This window comes from Corythoichthys intestinalis, chromosome 20, assembly GCF_030265065.1.
Source record: "Corythoichthys intestinalis isolate RoL2023-P3 chromosome 20, ASM3026506v1, whole genome shotgun sequence".
In the NCBI taxonomy this organism is placed as follows: domain Eukaryota; kingdom Metazoa; phylum Chordata; class Actinopteri; order Syngnathiformes; family Syngnathidae; genus Corythoichthys; species Corythoichthys intestinalis.
In genome coordinates this window covers 1681642-1703334 of record NC_080414.1, presented here as the reverse complement: position 1 = coordinate 1703334, position 21693 = coordinate 1681642, and the positions used below count along the sequence as shown (strand labels likewise).

The 21693-nt window shown below is 40.2% G+C and overlaps 1 protein-coding gene across 2 annotated transcripts in view; it reads right to left on the bottom strand.

The window, feature by feature from the left end:
* LOC130908943 (rho GTPase-activating protein 21-like) overlaps positions 1–21693 on the bottom strand; it is a 122070-nt gene extending 100377 nt beyond the window's left edge. The window contains exons 1-2 of one of the 2 annotated variants that reach the window (XM_057824907.1): positions 21319–21693; positions 20477–20673 (exon numbers count right to left, since the gene is read on the bottom strand). In XM_057824907.1, the coding sequence (XP_057680890.1) occupies positions 20477–20536 (60 nt within the window). In that variant the 5' untranslated portion in view covers positions 20537–20673; positions 21319–21693. Of the gene's footprint in view, positions 1–2510; positions 7384–20476; positions 20674–21318 lie in introns of those variants that run through there. The other variant, XM_057824906.1, reaches the window with a different exon arrangement.

Genomic DNA, 21693 nt, shown 5'->3' with positions numbered 1-21693 from the left:
GCCTAAAATGAACAGCAAGTGACCTGTTAATGTCCTGAAAATCGGACCGAATGACTGTGAATGCTCTGAATGAACGAAAGTTCCCAGTCTAAAAGGATTGGGCGACGAGCACAGTCACTGGCAGCCTTAGAGTTAACTGAGACACTATTATGGTGGAAGATTTTGGTAGCAACTTTTTTTTTTTTTTTTTTTTTTTTTTTTAAACATTGACACCTTTAAAAAACGATATCTCGATTCTTGACAGGATCATATCGATAACTTTTTGGGATACAAAGTATCACGATATATCACCATTTCGATATTTTGTCACACCCCTAGTCAACATAGACACGCCCTAGCATACAACTCATGTTAGTATTACTTGTTTTCTGATGGTAATCTTTTAAAAAAGAACATGCCGAGTAAACACTGCTGCTGTGGTACTTGTAGAAATGACTCTAGATATTACGACATATGAAGGATGTTTTCTTCATACGTTTCTCGGAGCCAAAAAAGAAGAAAAAAATGAACAATGGATCAACTTGTGCATACGTACAAAAGGCCAGTTTAACGCCAGCAACGTGAAGCCATTCACCTTCGTATGCAGTAAACATTTTGCTGGGGGCCATGGTCCTACTGAGGACGAAGAGGTAAGCCATTTTGAAATTTTGACTTATTTTTTAGCGTGGCGTTTTGCCATGCTGCTTCTGTCTGACAATGAATGATCTGAAAAAATTTTAAATGGTATCTGACTGCCACTGTTGTTACCTTTTCTGTTGTAAAAAAAAAAAAAAAAGTTTAGTAAGAAAAGTGTAAATAAATTGTAGAATTAAGATTATCAGGTCGGCTCTTTTTCAGCCCTCGACATTCACGCCATCTTTTGAATAGTACATTTGTATGTTCTTCCACATCTTTACCAGTGAATTTGGCACCAGTTTTCATATCTTGGCTAGATATGCCATGCTGCTTTAGCCTTTAAAGGTCTGTGCTGAGTGATCATCACACACTAAATGTAACTGTTAGCAATAGCGTTAGCATGGTGCATGTCAAAACTCTTGGAAAACTTTTTAAATATAGTTCTTGACATCCGGGAAAGTTTAATTAATTGAAAAGACTGTACTGTTTTCCTGCGAAATGTGCATTATCACCAAGTTGGCGTTGTCCTTGTAGATGCTACAATTATGCACTCGTCTGTCAATGTTCATTCCAAATTGCTGGAAACCTTTTACTGATTTACTTATTCATGGACTAAAACTTTAGAATTTTAAAGACGAAAACATTTTCAGTAATTGTCGACTAAAACTAGACAAACACGTTTTGAAATGACTAAAATACTGTGTATCACAAAAGTGAGTACACCCCTCGCATTTCTGCAGATATTTAAGTATAATCTTTTCATGGAAGGATCCTTAGAGAGTTCTTTGCCATGTGGTGCCATGTTGGAACTTTCAGTGACCAGTATGACAGAGTGTGAGATCTGCACTACAAATTTGAACACACCTGCTGCCTATGCACACTTGGACCTAGCAACACTAATGAGTCACATGACATTTTGGAGGGAAAATGACAAGCAGTACTCAATTTGGACATTTAGGGATGTAGTTTCTAAGGGGTGTACTCACTTTTGTTGCCAGGGGTTTAGATATTAATGGCTATATTTTGAGTTATTTTGAGGGGAAAATAAATGAAGTCTATTATATAAGCTACACACGGACTACTTTTCATTGTGTCAAAGTGTCATTTTCTCAGTGTTGTCCTTAAATATCTGCAGAAATGCGAGGGGTGTACTTACTTTTGTGAAGTATTTTATTCCAAAATACTAAAACTAAAACGGAAATTTTAAGGGATGCCAAACAACACTGCTGGAGACAAAATGGCGTAACCTGTAGTTGGAAACCTTTATTCATTTTTGGAGTAAAATTTTGTTATTTTACAAACGAAAACATTTTGGGTAAACGTTGACTAAAACTAGACGGAATTGGTCTTGAGTTTTCGTCAACAAAAAACAGACGAAGACACATTTTGAGATGACTAAGACTAATAAGTATTATGGTCCAAAAGACAAAGACGAAAACTAAAATGCCAAAAACAACATCGGCTCACACGTCAAGAAGAGAATACAGCACCTATGAATAGCATGCTAGCTTTCTGGGTGTGACATCATCTTCTGTTGTTTTTTCAGTGGGCGGGGTCAAAGCATTTCAGAAAAGAAGACTAATTACTGTCCAAACTATGTTCATTTTCTACCAACAATCCCACTTCAAATTACGACTGATAAACTCATTTTAAAAGCTTCATGACTGGACGTCTAGTAGTTAACCAGGCACATTTTGTCAACTCAAATTGAGTCCCGTACCCCGGAGACAGCGCCAGGCACGCAAACGCAATGAGCAAGGGGACACTGAGAGGTCAGCATGCCAGGCACGCCACAGTTTCCACTTCCACTCAATGAATGCCGGCTATTTATACCTCGTATATCGGGGGGATGCCATTCTCGGAAGCCCCTTGAAAGAGCGGCTTGTGCGACGCACCTGATTGCTCCAGGCGCAGTACAGATCGCAGACCAGACTCCAGTTGTTGTTAAGCATGCAATCCAGAACTTTTAGGTGCGACATCTTTGTCTTCAGCTTTGACAACCGCCGCTCCCCCAGGCCACGCTGACAGACGGGGGTGTCGTAGACATACCCGTGCCCATCTGTGAGCCCGACGCGTCAATTAACGTATGTTAATTATCCGGAGGGGTAGTTCGAAGCAACTTCCCAGAAGAGAAAGTATCTCTGGGCATGAAGGAGAAAGGTCGCCATGGTTACATTCGCGGGAAACCCAGAGTTTGCTTGGCTGCAGCTTCCCGCGCTCGTCTCTGCAGCTGTGTCGCATCGGCTCGCTCTCCAACAAATGCGGCCGCAATGCAGGACTTCACCTGAGGGGGACTTTAACCTCCTCTCTCCCGGAAGCTGCGCAGTACCGCGAAACCTGCGCCTGTTCGGCATTCAGGAATTTGAATCATTTCATTTTGTTCATGGAAGCTCCTGAGATTGTTGTCGCAAAAAAACTGCTGTTTTTGGTAGCACTTTAATTTCCGTTGAAATACTTATTAGTCATATTTTAGTCATTTCAAAATGTGTTGGTCTTTGTCGAGTTTTAGTCGAAGAATACTCAAATGTTTTCGTCTGTCGGTTTTAGTCCAAATGAAAAAAATTACAACAATTTCAAATAGGGCTGCAGCTATCGATTATTTTAGTAGTTGATTAATCTATGAACTAGTTATTCGAATAATCGAGTAATCGGATAAGGAACATGAAAAATTTAAATACCCGAGCTGAGTATCAAACGTTATAAAAAAATAAAATAAGAATTTATGTACAACAAAAGAACAATTGGATAATTTACACAGCAAAAGTCTGCTAGCTTAAATGCTATAAAACGCTAACTTTTTTTTTTCCCTCTATCAAATGGTGCGGACACATATTCCCACAGAAAATGGCTAAATATACCTGTAAACTAAATTACGAATGCATCCTTCATACGAATGCCAAGTTCTTGAAGCTTTTCAGCTCACGGTCGTCTTGTCATCGTCGTGAAAAAATTGTTGGCCGACGAAAAATCATAATATAATAATATAATATCACTGACGATAACAACAATGGCTGAAAGTGAGGACAGTGTTGTGAAAACGTCAAAAAAGAAGAGTCTCTGGAGTAGGCATGTGCCGGTTACCGGTTTCAAGGTTTACCGTGGTATGAAAACGTCACGGTTTCAAAACCACTAAAATTTTCGGTCATACCGTAGTACGGTATTCGCTATTTTACAAGTCTCAAAAATGCAGCCAGAAGTATCTTGGAGCAGCAGCGCTCACCCCTCCGTCTCTGGTTGTTTATGTGTGTGTGTCAGTGACGCTATTCTGCTAAACACCAAAAAAGAAACACTCCAAACAAAAGGCGTACTTTTCTTGAATTTATGGAGGTCTCAAATCATGGTAACTGAAATATACAGTTTTAAAACGTTGTACAATAGTATTTTACACGCGTGAGTAGCTTCATTAGCACAAACACAACAGAATGTGAGGAAGTCATCCATGAAAAAGTTCGCCAAAAACAAAACACACATTTTCCTTTCAAATTCAAAATACAAATTAACTAAAAACTTACAAAGACGAATGTTAGCCTAGTCTTAGCTGGGAGAGCAACTTCCTCGAGGTTATAAATCTCACGGCCACTGAGAAACTAGCTTGAATGAAGGAAAAGGGATAACATCAAAGATCGCTAATTGCGACAGATGATCTTGCCCTAAGCACAAATGTACGCTCGCTGGACAAAGAGAGGTCTCACTCCCAGTGTTTTTAGATGACACCTTTATACAACAAGATTCACATTTTAACTAACTTATTCATTTTTAACTTATTAACTTATGAATTCAGCGTCTTTTTAACACAAGGGCATGACATGTAGAATAGAGTTGACACAGTGGCTGAAAATGGCGAAACTTCACTTGAGCTTTTGCCCCTCAAAAAACAAACAAACAAACAAAAAAGTACAGTCAATATTTTTCAATTTTATTACAAGTGTTTTTACTTTTTTATAGCAATTAATTTAGTTCTTGCTCCAATCTTGAGCAACCTGAGCTGTGGCTGTGGGTAGTCTATAAGTTCTATTTATTTTAATTTTATTTGAAATATTTTTTTTGTTTATTTTAACATAATATTCATGCTCCAATTTGCAAATATTTTCTGGGGGGAAAAAAAAAATCCCGGAAAAATTATTTATTTTATTTTATTTTTTAACCCATACCTCTCAAAATAACACATTTTGGAGCTATAATTGCAATACCGTGATACCGTAAAACCGCGGTATTTTTGCTCACGGTTATCGTACCGTCAAAATCTCATACCGGCACATGCCTACTCTGGAGGCAGCCCTCACCACTGCGAGGTCAGTTCTACAATGTAAGTGACTTCCCCTCAGTGGGACGTCGGAAGAAGATCCCGGAAGCCCGTTTCCAGAATGACTGGGACGCAGTAAACAGTTGCCCGAGCTTGTTTATGTTCCCGTTTGAGCCGCCGCGACTCCCAGATGGTTGCGATTTGCAGAGTCGTCCGGAAGTGCTCGTGTCAAGTACTGCCACCAATTAGCAGTCAGGATCTAGCCTGAGGCTAGCTTTTAGATGTTACAGTTTTAATAGCGTTTCGTGAGTTTTGGACCCTTTCATGCACGAATTATGATTTTTTTTTTTCTTAAACCATGACAGGGCATTCTGGTCATTTGTTGGCTGCCAGATGTCCCAAAACACGTTTTCTCTAACTTCAAAAAGAAAATGTCCGGATAAATATTGTACATCAATATTCAGCCTAAATATAAGATCGCCCACTCCTAATATGAATCGAGATTAAGCTTTCCAGTATGGAATTACTCTCACAATTATCCTATTTATAAATAAAGTAACCACATAAAAAAAAATTAAAAAAAGAAAGAATTCACAGAATCAACTACTGTTGCACCGATACCGTTTTCTGTCCCCGATACTGATACCTGGCTGTGCAATATCGGCTGATACTGATACTATACCGATCCCACTTTGTTTGAAATTTTATATATATAGATATATATTGAAAGGAATAATATCTTTTCTCGTATTTACCGATCGGCTGTATTATTTGTATTACTCTAACACACTTAATATAATTGATTAGGGAATAGTATCTTTTCTCGTATTTGCTATTTGACTGTTTGTATTACTCTAACACACCCAATATAAAATAAATAGCACTTATATCATAGTTCAAGGAAAACAAGCAGAGTATAAGGCACAAGAGATACATGACGCCTTCTTATAATGGAAGCTTAACGTGTAAATCATGCAACTGACTGAGCAAGATTGACGCTGACGAGGCAAGACATCTACAAGCCCACGTCTGCACCACCAACTCCCGCAATCAGTTCTCCTGGGCAGTCCAGAACAAATGGCATCGACGTCCTGTCCCAACACAAGAAACACCGGAGAATGCCCGATATCCAACTGATAACACGACTCATAAGACTCCAAGAGCCCGTTTGACGCTGAGGTGGCAAAATCCACAACCCTCGTTGCCCTGACAACAGTATCTCCCGAATCCTCCTGTCCAATCCACAAACAGACAATAAATCTGAACACCCCCCAAGCACACCCTTCTTCTGCCCGCAGCCCACGCCGTGAAAGCCTTCAAAAAGACTGAATGTTTAACTAATAATTGCCCATCTTTCTTTGGAACCTTTTGTCGCCTTGGAACGAGTCTGTCTCCTCGCCTGAGTTTGTTTCACCTTGCTGTTTGATCGCTGTCAACCTGAATAAATTAGGGCTGCAGCTATCGAATTTTTTAATAGTCGATTAATTGATGAACTAGTTAGTTAGAATAATCGAGGAATCGGATAAGGAACATGAAAAATTAAAATACCTGAGCTGACCCTCAAACAGTTTAAAAAATATATAAATGAGGATCTATGTACAACAAAGGAACAATTGGCTAACTTGTATAGCAAAAATCCGCTAGCATATATGCTATGAAATGCTGACTTTTTTGACAATACTCTTAAAAAATGGTACAGACACATATTCCCACAAAAAATGACTAAATATAGCTATAAACTAATTTACGAATGCATTAAAAATCAGGAGCTCAAACAAAAACTTACGTTGGTCTTAACAGGGAGCAGTTGGATTCAGCCATGCGAAATGAGGCAGACCAGAGGGCAGTGTGTCCGCCTTAATCAATCTAACGAAATGCAAAAACTTTCAAAATAAACCATTACAACGCCATTTTAATTAAACGAATATTCGAAGCAACAAAATTTAATCTGAATATTTTTTTCTAATCGCTTACGTTAATCGATTAATCGTTGCAGCACTAGAATAAATTGTCAACTTGTGCTTCAAAGCCTTTTTCCAGCTTTCAAAACGGAGTCATTCGAGGGGATTTAAGACGAAGGTGGACGCGCGGAGTTTGGCCTTTTGGCTGGATTGTCGGGTCTCGCCGGCCCGGGTCGTTAGATTTGCGCCAGCGCGGGTCCGGCGGTTCGGCTGGCGTGGTTCCGGCAATCTGGCTAGAAGGGCAGATTCCTTCACTGTCTATTGTCCTCAATAGCAGCTAATGAATTAATATAGATTATTATATCATGAACATGGCAGTACATTTTAAAGTTTGCTAGTTACTACGTTTGTACAGAATTTGATTAATTGCAATTAATCTCATGCCTTTAAAATTGCCCAGCTATGATGTTATTTTTTCAAATGATAGCAGCCAGCCCCACCCACTTTACACGATTTAGACATTTATTGCGGTCAATGGCACTTAAACATAATAATTCATCCCAGTTCTCAGCTGACGTTAGCAAGCGCCACAACATCCTCTTCAAGTTTACGCCTACGCACAGCAACTTTTCAAGCTTGACTGAACGCCCCGGTGGGGATAAAGCGCCCCTCCCCGTCCCATCCCGCCTCATTACTGAGGAAGGTGCGTCGTCTCTAAGCGAGCCCCTCCCCCCCTTTCGAATCGTATGCGCAGCGGCTGCCGCCCGAGCCGTGAAAACACAGCTGCCCCCTGTCACGCAGAGAAAAACACCCCCACGTGCACCACGCACGTCTGTTTTGGACGCGTCACCTCGGTTGACCCTGATCCGTGCGTTATTATTTACGTACCGCGTCAGCACGGATTGTCGTTTTATGGCTCCGCCCACTGTAGCTGACAATAAGTGATATTTTGCCCCTTTCATTTTTGATTTGATGACGTTGTTATAGGACTGGGGTCTAAAACTCGCAGCTCAGGGGCTAATTGCTGCATTATCGCGAGCGCCGATGGTCTGGCCCAGCACTAAATCTCGCTTGGGTGAAGACAAGATGAGCGATAAGGTTAAGAGGCCGCACTTAAAAGAGCAGTCACGGGCAGCCCGAAGCGCCCGCAGCCCTTTAAACAAAACCGCTTCAGGTCAAACGTCAATCAGCTACCCATAAGCGACCGATCGAGGGCTTTCTTTGTATCCCCCACGATGGAATTTAAGTCCGAAGCGCCCATCTGATCCGACAGCCTGTTTTGAGATAATGACCCATGTTGACTAAACAGTTTCAGGAGCAATCGGAAGAGTTTTATCTTGAGGATGACACCGGAAACCGCAATTTCCGTTTGCCGGCGTAAACAAGACCACCACAAATGAAGAACTGATCCTGTACGCTTTTTTTTTAATCCTTAATATTCCATCTTCGCTTTTAATTCCTCACCACACATATGGGGAGAGATTTGTCTAAAAAATATTCCCACAAATACATCCGCGATTCACATATATGTTTTGTAAATCCACAAATATATCCAAGATTTTCACATATATTTTAGAGATCCACAAATGTACTAGAGCTGTCCTGACTAGTCGACGTCATTGATGACGTAAATCCGTCGACAAGCACAACATCCCGTCGACGGTTAATGAAGGGTTAAAAAAATATATGCTTGGAAAGTTCAGAATGTCGGACGCTCTGTATGCAAGCGGGGAAAGCTGCACAAAGCCAAAAAAGCGCACCAGACTGTCCAAAACATTGACTTATTTCAAAGAAACAAAAGAGGGTATCCTCTTGTGTCCTGTCTCTTCAATGCCAAGCTTGGCTGCACGTCGGCCGTGAATAAACACCTAAAGCGCTGTCACCCAGTTTGTAAGTCCATCTAACTAACTAACTAACGACATGTTTTATTGAAGTTGCTAAGCCTGTCATGATATGCATTGAGTCCATTTATGGCACGGCAAATAAAAATGAGGGCGGTCATTTTGACGGCTGCCTTTTATCGCTGCGCACGTGCGTGCATGCGTGCATACATTGGTGCGTGCGTGCTGATGGCATATGAGACTCCAGTTCCTTTCTCTTATCAACACGCTGTAGAATTAAGGTTCAGACATACAAAATAAGAAAACATCTAAACACTGTAACGTTAGCACTGCTACACTGAGGTGAATGGGGGAAAAAAGACAACCTACTTTAGTCTGCTATAAAACATTGGCAGTCGTGTCGTGAAAGCAAACTTGCGGTGACACTTCAAGCATGAAAAATCGCTGGTTAACAGCATTTGCAAACAAAAAAAATGACCGAAAAAAAAAAAAAAAGATTACTGACACTTCATGCAATGACAAAAAGTGCTTTTTTTACGGAGTGTAAAGCTGAAGTTAGAGGTTTAGCGAACGTACTTCCGGTGAACATTTCAAAATAAAAGCATGTCGTGTTCGTCACATAAATAACGATTTCTGGAGTTAATCCCACATACTTCAGAATTCAGATTCTACACTAAGAATACCTTTAAAATGACACCCTTTATGAAAAATCTGATTGGCAATGAATAATTATTATAATTATTATAATACTATTATACATAGTACTATACTATAATATTTAATGCTAGGTGTTTTTTTAAGAATTGTTTTGAATCATGTTGGAAAGGCGAAGTCAGTGTTCTGAATCTGTTTACTTTCCATTCTTTTGCACTTGTAAATGCTGTCAGCATTTAACCTCATTTTTACTTGTGATTAATTATTGTTAATTACATGATTATTTGTACTTTAATAAAGAATTTAAGTGTTCCAAAATAGTTTTGTGAATTAATAAGCGTCAGCAAAAATTTCATTGCTAAATTAGTGAAAAAATATATATATATATTTTTTTTAAATAGATTTGTCGACTAATCGTAAAAATAGTTGGCTGACTAATCGGGAGAAAATTAGTCGTTTGGGACAGCCCTAAAATATACCCAAGATCTTCACGTGTTTTTGAAATCCACAAATATATAATACATTCGTGATTTACACGTTTTTCAGATCCACAAATACGTCCGCATTTTACGATGTGTTTTTCAAATCCACAAATACTTCCGCAAATTTCACGTGTTTTTTAATGATGTGCGTGCAATTATCATGACTTGACATTTTTAAGTATTCGATTGTCAAGAATCATGAATCCACATTGGACAAGGTGTCAAGAGTCAAAAATCTGCATTGGACAAGGTGATGATGCTGGAACTTTGGTTTGGTGCTGTTCCAGTGAGATTTACAAAGATGACTGTCTGAAGAAAACATCACTGGGGAGATGGCTGTGGGTAAATCTTCAATAAATGCACAAGTCTACACTGAAATTTTAGACAGCTTTCTTATCCCTTCAATCGAAAATATGTTTGTCATTTTCCAAGATGACAATGCATCATGCCACAGAGCTAAAATTGTTAAAGCATTCCTTGGAGAAAGACTCACCCAGTCAATGTCATGGCCTGCAAATAGCCCAGATCTCAACCCTATTGATAACCTGTGGTGGAAATTGAAAAAAATGGTCCACAGCAAGGCTCCGACCTGCAAGGATGATCTAGCAACTGCAATCAAAGAGAGTTGGCACCAAATTGATGAAGAATACTCATCAAGTCCATGCCTCTGGAGCTGCAAACTGTCATAAAAGGCAGAGGTGGTGCTACCAAATACTAGAGATGTTTTCATTGTTATTTCTTTGTTTGTTTCGCATGATTCCATATTTTTTCCCTCAGAATGGAGTGATTCTATAGTTATTTCCCTGCACTTGCACTATAAAAGTAACATTTACTGACCACCGCAATGTTTTTTTATTCATTTCTTTTAGAGTTTCTAAATGCTAAACAGTTGCACTTTTAAACTAATTCATTATTTTTTTCAAGTTTTATAATCAGAGTTTGTTCGACATGATAAAATGTCTGAGTGAGTGCTCGTCCGAGACTGGTGATTCCATACTTTTTGCTAGGGGTTGTATATATGGATCTCGAAAATATATGTGAAAATCTTGAACATATTTATGGATCTACAAAACGTGTGAATCGCGGATGTATTTGTGAGAATATTTTGAAGACAAGTCTCTCCCCATACGCTCCCACGTCTGCACCAATCCGCACGTGCTCAGTGAAAAACGCAACAGCCCAACCCCCAAGAAACACTCAATATAATCCAATCAAATGTGAATTATGGATCTGGCGTGGCTCTCCGCGCAGGCACGCCACTCGACACACGCTAGCTTCAGCCGGATCTCGCATGTGTGGAATCGTCCTCACTCTAATCCAGTCTTACTTAGCATTTAGCTCATGATTACAGACATTTTTTTTTTCAGTGATTTACACGCGACAGTACGATGCTTTTCTTCTTCTTCTTGAAATTACAGGACCCTAAAACATATGTAGCGGGCGAGGTCGGTTACATAAAGCAGTTGACAACAAACCCGCACGTGGTGAAAAGTCACGCTAGCAACTAGGAATGTCCCGATCGCGTGTTTTTGCACGCGAGTCCGAGTCACCAGAGGTTGAGGATCTGCCGATATTGATTCCTGAGCCGATAGTACGGAAATGCACATTCAATGTCAAAAATGTTGGCTTTTTGGTTGAAAATGTTGGGGGTTTTTCACAGAAAATGTTGTATTTTTGGTGATACAAGCATTGCATTTTGGGTTATTTTTCAGTTAAAAAATGTTTTTTGTTACAAATGTTGGATCGCTACCAACACTACCAGTCAAAATAGGTTAAACAAACAAAACATAAATTTAAAAAAGATTAAACATCTGTTGCTGGCAATGTGTGTTTTTCACATAAATGGTCATCTTTTACTCGCTACCTCAGAGCAAACTCTGTGAATACTGAGCTGGCAGTGAATTAGTTCAGAATTTTTTACATTAGGCTTAATCTTCGAGTTAGTGGGGGTTTAATTCGTTAGTTATTTGTTAGTTTCAGGGCTCCAGAGTGGCTAAGGTAGCGCGAGTCAAAGGTGCCTGTTTAGCATACCAATAAAAACAGATGCAGCACGCAATCAATAGTTTGGCTATGTTTTCAGGACAAAGTTCTTAAAACTCAAAATTAGAGCTGAAACAAATACTCGAGCAACTCGAGTAACTCGAGTTTAAAAACTGATCCGAGTAATTTTATTCACCTCTAGTAATCGTTTATTTTGACAGCTCTAAGCATCACGTTTTGCTCGGACTACTTAATGCGGGACAACGCGCTGATGTCACGTACATAGAAGAAGAAGCAAAAAAACTTACTGCAGCCGACACCCGCTACAAAAGACGCCGACGTTGCTAAAAACTAGCCCGCATGATGCTACGTTGGTAGCAAGTAGCGTCTGATGCGTCTCATAACATGTATGTTGAACAAGATGCGAAATGACAGAGTCAGCAGCGTTAGTAAACAGCCGCCATCTTAAAGCAGTAGAGCGCTACGCCCTAATAAAGAGCGCTAAACGCTAATAAATAAGATTAACGTTACTGTCACTAGCTCACGTAACGTTAGCCCTGCGGAGGGTTAGGTTTCTATTTATTATGACCACTGTCGATGCGTGGCTAACGTGTCTTACACACAGGCTTTAACATAACATAGCGTTGTGGAGTGATGAGAGTGTAAAATAAATACTTAATAATGCTAACTATCAATTTTAGCTCAGTAGTCATTGCTGGATAAAACACCAAGTAGCACTGGTCCCTAATGTGCTCTAATGCAGCCTGTATCATACATTTATTTTGAGCACTGCAAAAACTCAAAATCCTATCAGGACTTACAGTTTAGATTAACTTAAAACTTAATTAACTAGAACATAAAAATAGCTTGACACAAATAGAAATTCAATTGAAATACGTGGGGAAAAATCCTAACTTTTAAGTGATGTGTGTTATCAAGCGTAATGGCATTTTTAGGTAAGGAATTAGATAACATATATATATAATTTTGATAAGATCTAAAAGTTTTTTGAGTGAAAGCAGTGAATTAGTATTTTTTATTATAGTTACATCTGAGATGCAATTGTTGGCTGTTTTCAACAATGTACATCGAAAATAAAGACATTGATTGACTGAAAATGGTTCAATATTAGATGAAATGTCTTGTTTTCTATTGCATATTCATAATTGCTCTTCACCTAAAAATATATATGTTTTATCCGATTACTCGATTAATTGATAGAATTTTCAGTCGATTACTCGATTACTAAAATATTAGATCGCTGCAGCCCTACTCAAAATCGCATGTCAATAACTGTAGCATGAATAGCAACATTTGGTTGAACGCTAATTTTTTAAATCATTTTCCCTGATTTTTTACTAATTAAACCCCCGCTAACTCGAATATTAAGCCTAATGTCAAAAATTCTAAACTTTCCCTTTAAATAATGACTTGTGGTCTAGCATTGCACACTTGAGAGCTAAATTGTTCTGCTTTCGGACCGTGTTGCCAAAATATGTAAGTCTCAGGCTGCTTTCACATGAGAGCAACACGACCAGGGTCCGGTTGGAGAGCTACCTCGCAGCAACACTTGCAAATGAGTTGTTGAAAGGTTCAGCATTCACACTGTGCCAACCGAACTTTCCGAGTAGCATCACGTGGACGAAAGGCACACTCATTGATTGGACAAACAAAAGAGGAAATACCTCCCTCCTGGGAGCGGAGGGAGTGTGGAGAGTAACAGCGTGGTGCTGTGACACTGCAAATAATGTAGCATAGCATAGCAGGTCGCCGCTTGGCCAGCAGTGGTGGCGCTCCCTCCTAACTGAATGCCGAGCGAACTGGAGTATTTGAAAATGCATAAGGGAAAATTCAACCACAAACGAAGAACTGCGTGGTACACCAAGTCACACAACGCGCAATCACTCTCACTTTTGTGACTTTTTGGACTGTCAGATTGTCGCCACTTCCAGGAGCGCGAGACTCACGAAACGACCGTCGCGAGAGGTGACGCCTGTCTACGTTAATTTCACTCTCACATGGTACGTTCAGCAACAGCATGCAAAACACAACCGCCACAGTAATACCAGATTCTGTGTATCAAATGCAACTGCTTAGCACAGCACAACAACATTTAGCAACGTTATAATATCGATAATGTCGAGACCTACGATTTTTGAGAGGATCAAAGTTTATTTGTTTGGTCCGAACTAGAGTTCGGATGCGCGTTCAAATTGACAAAACGAAGCAGACTATCTGAGAAAAAGAACTCCGGTCCGTTTAAAAAGGACCAAACAGCGCTAGTGTGAAAGCGCCTTTATTGTTTTTTTGGTGTGGTCTTGACTCCCAAACGTCCTGATTGGCTCTCGGTCTTAAGCACAAAATCCAAAAGTGACTTGAAACCAAAATGTCAAGTTGCTAACTGAAATCGAGATAAAGATGCAAAAATATGCCCGGCTACACCTTCCGGCTTCACTCAGTCTAAATATAGCACGGTGAAAAAAAAAAAAATCCGACATGAACAAAAAGGACGAGCGAATGAGGTTATCGGGCTGGCGGAGCTAAATTTAGAGGCAAACATCAGAGCAGAAACGCCAGCGTGAGCGGGGAAGGCGACGGAAGACGAGAGGTGAGCTCCGCTCGGTGTGATGCCCTCAGGTTGCCCGGCAACCCTTTTATGTGCACTACACTTGACTTTGAGGGCAAAGCGGGACATTAGAGGATCTGCTTTTACAAATTTCTGTTGAGATCTCAACCCTTTCAGGGAGAGTAATCACTGGACTCACTTAGTAAAAGAGGATATTGATATGCAAACATCAAATAATAGCAATAGACGTTCGTCAATTGAAACCAAAAGGTTAAGATGCTCTTGTCAAGTTATCTTTTAACTAGAACTACCATCCAGAGAAGGGTCATCTGACCCTAATCAGCATATCTTTTGTGAGCATTGAGGTCCTCATTAGTCATTCCCATTCACACTCAAAAAAACACAGGGTTGGATTGCTCCAATTAAAATCTTGAGTGTTTGAGGGGCAGAGGTGCCTTGGCTTTGTCGGACAGTGGACCACTCAGGCCGGTAATCGGGCGGACAACCTTTTTACATCTTCTAAAAGCTGCAGTTTGCCTACTGTACAAGGGACGGTGTAATAAAAAAAAACATTGACTTCACTACTATTGACATGACACTTCATCATTCTTTGCGCGACCCCTTACGATAGGAGGCCAAGCTTGAATCTTCATTTAGCAATAGTCAGTCGAAGGCGGCACACAGTCATGTCAAAGCCGGGTTTAAGCTTGGATTTTGGAAGAACTACAAAAGCTTTACAGCATACAAACAGGAAGGATTGTCTCAGGGGTGATTTGTTCGAGGATTCAAGGTAAATATTTTATTTTACATACCAGCCATGCATTTTGAAAGGTTATGAAAAAAATCAATGGGAACCTCTACGGCATCTGTGTCATTCTTCGACAAAAATACGTTAAAAAGATGCGTAACTGCCCGGTTTTTAGTTTAGTTTTTAGCACATGTAATTTTGTGTTATCCGGTAAATTATCTCACTTTTTATTGGATGTAAAAGATCCAAGCAGGACATAAATGGAGTTAGTGATATAATTTGCCGGATGACACTTAATAAAATCTGTCATATGCATTCATTAATGCCCATGATACTGTCATCTCATAATTATGGCAGTCTTATGACGCCACTTTCAAATAAAATGTTAGCTATTGACGAGAGCTGGGAATCTTTGGGCACCTAACGATTCGATTACGATTCAGAGGCTCCGATTCGATTATAACACGATTATTGATGCACCCCCCTCCTTTTTTTTTAAAAAATGTTTTGTACACTAGTTCCAAAATTGTTCAAAAATCCTCTCAGGCTAAACCAAACTACTATTTAAGTTTCAAGTTAACATATAACAGTAAACAAATATACAAAAATAACAGTAAAAAAAAAAAAAAAACCCAGTCCCCATTCTGTATCAGCAGCTTTCAACTATATTCAATTTAATGTTGTGAATCAACTGTTCCAGTTGTTAAAATTGTTCCCGTTATTCCATAATTTTACCTTCTGTCTACTTTTGTCAAAGTTTTAAAACTATTTCATCATTTAAAGATAGATTCAAGACAAAATTTTCCCGATTTAGGAGTATTTTAGATAAAAAGTTAATTAGCTTTGCTACAACAGAGCCTTCTAGAGAGGTCTACTGCTTTAAGATGGCGGCTGTTTACTTACGCCGGAAAGTCTGTCATTTCGCATCTCTGTTCAATAATACATGTTCTAACACCGACGTCGTCTGTCATTTTGCATCTAGTTCTACATATATGTGATGTCTACTGTAGCCGTATGTTTGTAGCAACTAGCAACTGGGCGTTGTTTGTAGCGGCTGTCAGCCGCAGTCAGGTATGATTGTTCTTTTATTTAGCGGCATGAGTTGAACATGATATTTACTCTCGGTCCATTCCTCATTGCGTCCCAAAGACAACACTGACTGTGTTTTAGTTCCGCTTTACCTGGTATAATTCAATAATCGGAATTTGGATATTTGTGAATCGTTCTCGAATCTTCCACGGCCGAATCGCGAATAATCTAAGAATCGGAAATTTCGCACTCCTCTAATAAAGACACAAATAAATCAACAAATAAGCCGCACTGGACTATAAACTGTAGGATTCAAAATGAGGGAAAAAAGTAGCGGCTTATAGTCCGAAAATTACGGTAGTCAGTTTGGCATCGGGGCCATTTGACACCTTTCTGTTTTTTCTTTATAGCCATAAAAAACCCAGGACTTCCAGTGTTAAAACTCTTGGTCAACGCTACAAAACTGTGGCACTAACACTGCAGCAAAATCCCAAAATAAAACCTTCATCTTAGTATCGTCACTTGCCGGTTTTGCCGTAGGCGTGGCCAATCTGCCATTTTATTTTCAGGCCATATCGCCCAGCCCTCTTAAGAGGATTACAGAGCGCGGGCGCGCACGCACACTGGATGTCGTTTTCTGATGATAATCCAAAACACGGCAGCGCCGCTGGCCCGTAAGGACACACGCGGAGGCCGAGCCGAGCCACGGCGAGATGATGATGATTGCTGTGATGTTAGCGCTCCGGTCAGAAGCGAGAGAGTCTTCCTATAAAAAGGCAGATTAGCCGCGGGAGCATAGACGTCTCTTTGTGCTGCGCTTTTTTTGCTCTTAAACAGTTGTCATGGAGGGGAATGGACGAACCCGCTCAACCCGGACGCATCACACGCTGCTCGCCGTGCTCGCATTCCGCCTTAAGTGAGAATGTCGGCATTGTGAGCGTGATTGGGCGCACATGGATGACACTTAACTCAATGGCTGCCATTGACGGTTTTAAAAATAGACTGTTTTTACATTGAGCATACAGTAATTGGCATATTCCACTTAAAACACGTCAACAACCTTGCTACTATTTCAGCATCTTTTCATAAATTAACTCACTGGCTGTCATTAACGGCGATAAACGTCCAATCCACTTAAACTGGGAGGGGCTGACAGTGAATAAACATTCTGTCAGCCACACCCAATTCAAACGGATTGGACGTTCATCACCGTCAACGGCAGCCGAATAGTCTTGTAGTTGTGTATTCTTTATCCTCTGCAAAGAGATGAGTCATATTTTATAGGCTACAAAAGTAAATATTATTTTTCCTTGTTTTATAAATTCTTTCAATTTTTTTGAAAACAATATTTTAAAATAACCCCCCCCCCCCAAAAAAAAACAGTTTTTAATATATATTTTCTTGATACGAAATGCAATTATATTGTATATTGTTTTACTTGATTTTAGCGACGCCGGTGGACAAAAGCGGTAGTGTTTTGCCTTAATGTGCCTGTGACACCATAATACAAATCTTAAATAGCATTATTATTGGAAGGAAAATCATATTTTGAGACTATTCGACTATATACAAAAATTTGGCAAAGTGCAGATGATGAGAAATAAGTCTTTTAATCTGCCGTTGAGCCCCGCCTGTCATTATCGCGCTCTGGCGCCTCCATCTTGGTGAGGACGTCGGCGGAGTAGTGATTTAAGAATTCAGCCCAATGGAGGAGAAAGCGTTTTTCAGCGATTATGGTTCAAGGGGGGATATTTCAAGGGATATTGTCGATCCAGAGGAAGAAGTTGAAAAAGTATCTGAACCTTTTGCAATTTCTCACATTTCTGCATGAAATCACCATCAAATGTGATCCTATCTTTGTCAAAATCACACAGATGAAAAAACTGCTTAAACTAAAACCACCCAAACATTTAAAATTTTTCATATTTTAATGAGGATAGTATGCAAACAATGACAGAAGTGGGGAAAAATACGTAAGTAAACTATCACATTTAATATTTTGTGCCCCCTCCACCCCTTTGGCAGCAATAACTTCAACCAGACACTTCCTGTAGCTGCAGATCAGTCTGGCACATCGATCAGGACTAATCTCGGCCCATTCATCTCTACAAAACTGCTGTAGTTCAGTCAGATTCCTGGGATGTCTGGCACGAATCGCTGTCTTTAGGTCACACCACAGCATCTCAATGGGGTTCAAGTCTGGACTTTGACTTGGCCACTCCAGAATGTGTATTTTGTTCTTCTGAAACCATTCTGAAGTTCATTTACTTCTGTGTTTTGGATCATTGTCTTGTTGCATCCTCTTTTTGGCTTCAACTGTGTTACAGACAGCCTCAGGTTTTCCTGGAAAACTTTTGAATTCATTCTTCCATTAATGATTGCAAGTTGTCCAGGCCCTGAGACAGCAAAACAGCCTCAAATCATGATGCTCCCTCCACCACGCTTCCTGGTGGGAATGAGTTGTTGATGTTGGTAAGCTGTTCCATTCTTTTTCCACACATGACGTTGTGTGTTACTCCCGAAGAATTCAACTTTGGCTTCGTCAGCCCACAAAATATTTTGCCAAAACTTCTGTGGAGTGCCCAAGTGCTTTTTGCGAACATTAAACGAGCAACAATGTTTTTTTTCGACAGCAGCCTCCCATGAACACCATTCTTGGCCATAGTTTTACATATAGCTGATGTGTGCAAAGAGATATTGGACTGTGCTAGTGACTTCCGTAAGTCTTTAGCAGACATTCTAGGGTTCTTTTTTACCTCTCTGGGTATTCTGCGCTGAACTCTTGGCGTCATCTTTGATGGACGGCCAATCGTTGGGAGAGAAGCAACAGTACCAAACTTTCTCCATTTTTAGACAACTTTTCTGACTGTTCATTGATGAAAATCCAGGCTTTTAGAGATGGTTTTGTATCCTTTCCCAGCTTTATACAAATCAACAATCCTTGATCGTAGGTCTTCATACAGCTGTTTTGACCGAGCCATGATGCACATCAGAAAATGCTTCTCATCAAGAGAATTCTTACCAGGTGTGTGTTTTATAGTGGGCAGGGCAGCTTTAAACCACTCATTAGTGATTGGGCACACACCTGATTTGAATTATTTGGAAAAAATTGGTTTCAATTGCTTTTGTCCTTAGGCAGAGGGTTCACTTAATTACCCCCCCCCCTTCTGTCATTGTTTACATGCTAGATAAAAACCAGTAAATGTTTGGGTGGTTTTAGTTAAAGCAGACACTGTTTTGTCATCTGTGTGATTTTGACAAAGAGCAGATCACATTTGATGGTGATTTTATGCAGAAATGTGAGAAATTCCAAAAGGTTCAGATACTTTTTCATATCACTGTTTGTTTGAGTCATATTTGGAGGAGGAGGAAGATTCAGAACGACAACAAACACAAGGCTGATGACTAGCGCATACTGTAAAATGTCATCATTGTTTTCTCTCTCTGCTGCAATATTTTTACAGGATATTCTTTGGCTCTTTACCCGTTTGCTAAATAAATTTCACGGTCATGACAAATAACAGTCTTGTGCTAAATGGAATATGAAATATTAAAAATGCATTTATTCAGTAAGACAGGGCTAAATTACTGCATAATTATAATTAATTGCATAATAAAAGATATAAAGGAAGCGTAAGAGCTAGGCTACATGCTGATCAGAACCGAGCGGCTCTTCCAAGTCTTGTTTTCGCCTTTTGAAAAAAATCGAAAAATCACACAAAACTACCCCGACTCATGTCACACACGGCGGCAAGGGAGATAGCCTTCACCGATCGGCCAGCCCCCGGCGGCGAGCAAGTTTCGGCTCGTCGTTCCCCTGCAGAAGTGCTCGTCGCTGGGGACGCATGCTACTCATTTCTGTCTTTATAATGAATAGGGAAAGGGGGACGTGACGTATGCCGTCAAGCAGTCAGCATATTTGTAGTTTATTTTTTGTGTGGCAGGGTTCCTGCCACCTTCCTCACAGTTCATTACTGCTGGTGAAAGCTATACAGACCCTCTCAAGATATAAAAGAGGTGTCATTCAACTAGATTTCAGTTGACATATCATCACAAATGTTATGAAAATATTTTATAACGGTTGAAAAGTTACCTAGTGTTGCTTTAAATTAAAAAAGGGGAAAAACAGCCATTATTATTTTCATTTATTGTATTTTTTATCATTAAAAAAAAAAGCATTAAATACTCTCTGGACTTGTGTAGACCTCGATGAAAGCAGATGATAATCTTCGTAATGAATCAAAATGATACATTTGTCCACATGCGGTTCCAACGCACATTTCCAGCTAAAACATAAAGTCCAAAATAATATACGTGTAGTTGATTTACATATGAGCTGATGAATGGACTCATTGCAAAATCATGAGTTGAGAAGCAGGAATTTAACAACTTGTGGCACATTCCAGAAAAGTCTTACCTGGCACTGTACATGTCGGAGTGGATGCTCCTCGCTCCCATGCGCCGCCATCATTTTCATGTCAAAATACGAAGGTGGGACAAATCCTTGGGGGGCCGCATGGAGCTCAGAAGATGGTAAAAGAAAAAAAAAAAAGAAAAAGAAAAAAATCCTAATCCACCCCGTCCTCCTTCTTCATGTCCAGTTAAGGTGGGAATCTAAACAGGAATGGGTGACATTCAAAGACTCCATGTAGAAAGACGATGATCAACTCCATTGTGATGTACAGCAGACACAAGCACAGAAGTATTAACTTCGCAATATATTCATTATAGTTTTCAGTGTGTTGCATCATACTGACAGCCGTTTTGTTTGGGTCGCAGTGACCTCACTTGGAGAATGAAAACCAGCAAAATATTAGGAACAGCTGCCAGTGGAATGCAGGAAAAAGTCAAATCACACGTTTTGTGATTCAACTCTCATCTAGGGATGGGGGGTGCTTCAAAATACAAATAATGTCAAGCATTCAAAGTGCATTCGTGCGGTAGAATATTTGGCACTAGCTTAAGAGACGTGTGATGTCACCTGTCAATGAATTCCGAGTAAGCACACTCCGCTCAATGAGTGACATTTACGTCACGTTTAACCTTGCACAGCGTTGCTTTGTAGTGATGCTGATATTTCTGTCATTAGTCAAAGGAGGAGGCTGACATTTCTCCATATTTTGTGCACGTCAACGTATCACTCTCTCGTCACTTTGAAGAGCTCGAGGGACACTAATTGAAAAACACGTTTTCGCACCTAAAATATAACAGATGAAGTCGCTCATTTTACTAAAACAGCCGAGGACACGGACAGCCTACCTGTTACTAATGCAGAAAACAACAAATAGGCGACGAAAAGAGTCGCTGGTCCATGTTAGGTCGGCTCCGGAGGGGACAGCGGGATGCTGCGAGACGCTCAGCCCGCCAGCGGAGCTCCTCCGGCGGCCTCGTCCCGCTGGAGCCGCGGGCTGCCTGCTCGGTTGGAGAAAAAGCGGCGGGAAGAGAAGCAGCGAGAGACGCCCCTCGGCGGGCACTCATTCCTGACACGACGTGAATGTAAACTCCGGCGTTCATTCATTTCCTCCGCGACCAACCATTAAATATTTAAAAAAGACGGAAAAATAGGAGAGAAACGTATATTCCTGTGAGGTCCCAGTTGGCGGCGCGACCAGGCATCTATGCTGTGATGGACGA